Below are 3,883 nucleotides of genomic sequence, written 5' to 3' on the forward strand. Positions count from 1 at the left end.
GGCCAGGAGTCTCGCTAGGGCCCCAACACTGCGCCGCCAGAAGACGGCCCGGCTTGCGTGGGACGGGACCCTGTACCCCACCTCCCAGGTCACTGCCTCAGCCCCAGTTTGCCCAGTAAACCTGCGGGAACTCCCCAATCCCCTAGCAGCTCCCTTCCCGCCGCTGCTGGGCCACCTGACCTTCCCAGGCCCAGGAGTTAGAGTCCTGGCCCCCGACCTAGGCCTCACCCGGCAGGTCAATGATAAGCCAGCCGTCCACTTCATCCTCCTCCGAGACGAAGGCCCGGGGGCAGTCGAGGTCCTCAGGGGGCGGGGGGTTGCTGAAGAACAGGCTGGTGAGGCGCTGGAACATGTTGGGAGAGTGCAGCGGCCTCGCGGGGGCGCTCTAAAGCAGTGCAAAAACCTGGGAGGCGTAGAGAGGAGTCAGAGTCACCACTGACTGAAGTCAACCCCTGCTCCTGGCTGGGGAAACCACCCCCAGTCCCCAGACCAGATCAGAGGACAGCAGGGAGGTGTGGGGAAGACTTGCAGTGTGTGGTCAGCCTACTTTCAGGTTTTTCTATTTCCTGTGTGACCTTAGGAAGTAATTTAACTGATCTGTGCTTTAGTTTTCTCATCTGTCAAATGGCAATGAAAACAGTACCCTCCTCTTGACCTTTATAAGAATTAAATGAGCTAATAATAGTATTCTCCTCTAGGCTCTCATAAGAATTAAAGGAGCCAAACACAAAGAGCTTAGGACAGTATGTGGGCAGGGTAAGCATTCAATACATTCATCACCTTGTTATTATTAATATTATTGCATGCTTTAGGGACATGGAAAGAGTGGTATCTGTGACCAGACTCTGTCAAGGAAGGTTTCCAGAGGATTGGACATCCAAGCTGGATCTTGAAGGGTAAATAGGAGTTCTCCAAGCAAGGAAGAAATTGCCCAATGTTGTGATTATTTATCATCATCATAATATTGCTAACATTCATGTGCCAGGTACTCTACTAAGCACTTTACTTCTATTACCTGATGTAATCCTCACAACAACTCTAGGAAGTGAGTATAATTATCATCCCCTTTCACAGGTGAAGAAACTGAGGCTCAGAGACGTACAGTAACTTGCCCAAAGTTTCACAGATCCCAAGACAAAGAGGTAGGATTTGAACCCATGTAGTCAGATGCCAGAGGCAGCACCATAGTCACTATATTCCATTGCCTTTGCTGGGTGTCTGTCTGAATTAGGCATTTTTAACTTGGTGGCCAAAGGCCATGCTTCATGTGTATTTTTCTGGGACGATGGACCTTGGTTTTCATCAGGATTTCCCAAACAGCACCTACTTGTGTGGCTTGAAAAGTGCTAGCTCGCAAAAATCTCACGGAACTGCTACCGTGTGATTGCATGGACCTCAGTTCTGTCTGTGAAAATGAGCTTGGAAGATCCTATTCCCACAGGCCCTCCCCCTTCTTACCCCTTATTCCCAAGCCCATGCTCAAGGGCAGTATCCCTGGCTAGGAAGAAGATCACATTGCCTGGCCCCAGGGAGACAACAGGTCAGAGGGAGGTGATAGTAGAGGGAGGGAGCTATCACACCCCAAGAGCCCTTACGGATTAGCACTGAGGGTTAGACCAGGATTCAAGGCCTCAATCAGCCCTTCCCTGGGTGAAGATGAGGAAGGAGACCTCTTACTTCAGGAATGCAGACACCAAGGAGGTGGCTATAGATCTGCTCCTCTTCCCACCTCAGCCTATCTCAGGACTAGACCTGGGCTTGGGGTACCCTCTGGATGTCCCTAAAGCTTCACCCTCCACATCTGCCCCCTGAAGATGATCAATAATATTGCTACTGGGCCACTTGTCACCTTCCTTGAAGGATGTTTCCACACTTACATTCCCTGAAGGCATTCTACTCTTACTGTTAAACCACCTGGGATATTTATGTGCTTGTGACTACCTCTCCTATTCCCTGGGTATGTTTTCACACTTGCAACAGAATCCCCTAAACTCCATATCCTGAGAGTATTTCCACATATGCAGACCCACAGTAGGCTCCAGAAGGAAGTGCTCCCTGGGTGCTGGCTTCCCTGGTGGGAGATCTATGGGGATTATGAAAGGTTGAGCCATTCCAACTAGCACCTGCCCAGCACAAGCCACATATCCCAAACCACTTGTAGCCACAGGAAGGCATTAGTGACTCAGTTACCCAAAATCCAGAAAGTTTGGCCCTTCCTGAAGGAAGGGAAGATTGGGGCCTTGATGAAGAACCCCCCACCCCCCTCTTTCCATTGAGAAGGTGAAGAAGTTAAGAACTCTTTCAGGGACTATCATATTCATCCAGTCCATTTCGCAACCTGAGGATTAGAGGACATAAGTCTCTCAGGGCAGGCCTAGCCCCAGGTAACTGAGCATCCAGTCCAGAGTGTACATAGAAAAACCTCAGTGCGAATAGTGCCCAAAAATATTCATAATGCAGAAGAGATAGGTCAGATGTGAGTCAGGCCTTGATCAAGTCACTGCTCCCCTCTGACCCCCCTGCCCACCTATAAAAGGGTGTGGGGTTCCTGACACCAAGGTTTATCATGCATTTTCCAGAGCACCCACTGTGTACCAGAGCCTGCTCTGAGCCTCCTCAAATTACAGACAGATTGAGATAAGAAGGCTGGGGTGGGGAGAGAGCTGCCTGCCCGAGGTCACACAGCAAGTCAGTGACAGAGCCAAGAGTAGCAGCAGCAGCAGGCAGCCAGTGCCCGCCCCTCTCATGACCACTGGGGAGCCTCCTGGGTTTTCTTTCCCAGCCCTGCCAGCTTCCTGGTTCTCACATTCCCAGCCCTGCTCCAGGGAGAACCATTCCCTTTAATAACTGCAGCAGCTGTGCCCAGAATAGCACTTGAGCCCCAAGCCACCTCTACCCCAGCCCATCCTTGAGCAAAGCCCATCCAACTGTAGGCCCATCCACTTAGAAAGTCAGAAGCTCTCTTCTCCTGCCCTTTCTCCTGCCCCTCTCCATGAGCAGAGAGGGGCAGCACAAATCTTACATTCACCAGCACTAGGCCAGGTCATGTCTTTCTACCTGATAACTCTGGGTGTTGGGTAGGTGATGAAGGGCCAAGCTCTCACCCCCCCATCCCCACTCCAACATCAGCTCTGGAGACGCCCTGATACAGCTTATAACTCTGGTGGTCAAAACAGCTGGGAGACAGCGATTTTATTGGGCTCTGGGACTCCAAGGCACAAAGTGAGGGTCAGAGCCACAAAATGGGACCCAATCTCCAAAGAACCCCTGGAAAAAGACCCAGAAGTGAGGAGACCTAGGAGCCCTATCAAATTTGGATGGTACAGTGTGTTCTCAGTGATAGGAGGATGTGTAACTTTTCTTGTATTGAGTTCCTACTAGGCATGTGCCCATGGCTAATGCATCTGTCACTCACTCAGTAGGCATGACTCTAATTGGCTGCATGACCAGGAATAATCCACTTCCCTTCTCTGGGCCTCAGTTTCCCCTTCTGTGAAAGGGGATCTAAGAGCCCAAACTAGTTTGGGGGCTGGGAGTGAAGTCAGATAAAGCCCACATACACGTCAGAGATTAAGAGGATGTTATTATGTTTGTCCCGGAGGTGCAGGGAGGGGATCCCGCCACCATCTGGCGCTGCCCCAAGACATGGGGCTAGAACTCCAGGACTCCCTTCAGCTCCATCGACCCCACCACCACCAGCCTAGACCCAGCAGCACTATCCGAGCCCCTCGCAAGTCGCAAGGAGAAAGTAGGGGATCAGGGGCCTGACCCCAACCCCTGGATTAACCCAAGAAACTGTCAAGGCCCCTCCGGTCCCCACTGCTTTTCAGCGTATCTTACCCATGGGCCCCGTCCCAACCCAGCGCCCACCGGGTCAAGGCAG

The 3,883-nt window shown here is 51.6% G+C and overlaps 1 protein-coding gene across 1 annotated transcript in view; it reads right to left on the bottom strand.

Moving 5' to 3' along the window:
• The window catches only part of TP53INP2 (tumor protein p53 inducible nuclear protein 2), a 4,893-nt gene extending 4,329 nt beyond the window's left edge, over nucleotides 1–564 (bottom strand). Inside the window, exon 1 of the mRNA XM_005879855.2 lies at nucleotides 224–564. Within this exon, the coding sequence (XP_005879917.1) occupies nucleotides 224–352 (129 nt within the window). The 5' untranslated portion in view covers nucleotides 353–564. The remainder of the gene's footprint in view (nucleotides 1–223) is intronic.
• Nucleotides 565–3,883: the final 3,319 nt, after the last annotated feature.

Source organism: Myotis brandtii, unplaced genomic scaffold, assembly GCF_000412655.1.
Source record: "Myotis brandtii unplaced genomic scaffold, ASM41265v1 scaffold61, whole genome shotgun sequence".
Lineage (NCBI taxonomy): Eukaryota > Metazoa > Chordata > Mammalia > Chiroptera > Vespertilionidae > Myotis > Myotis brandtii.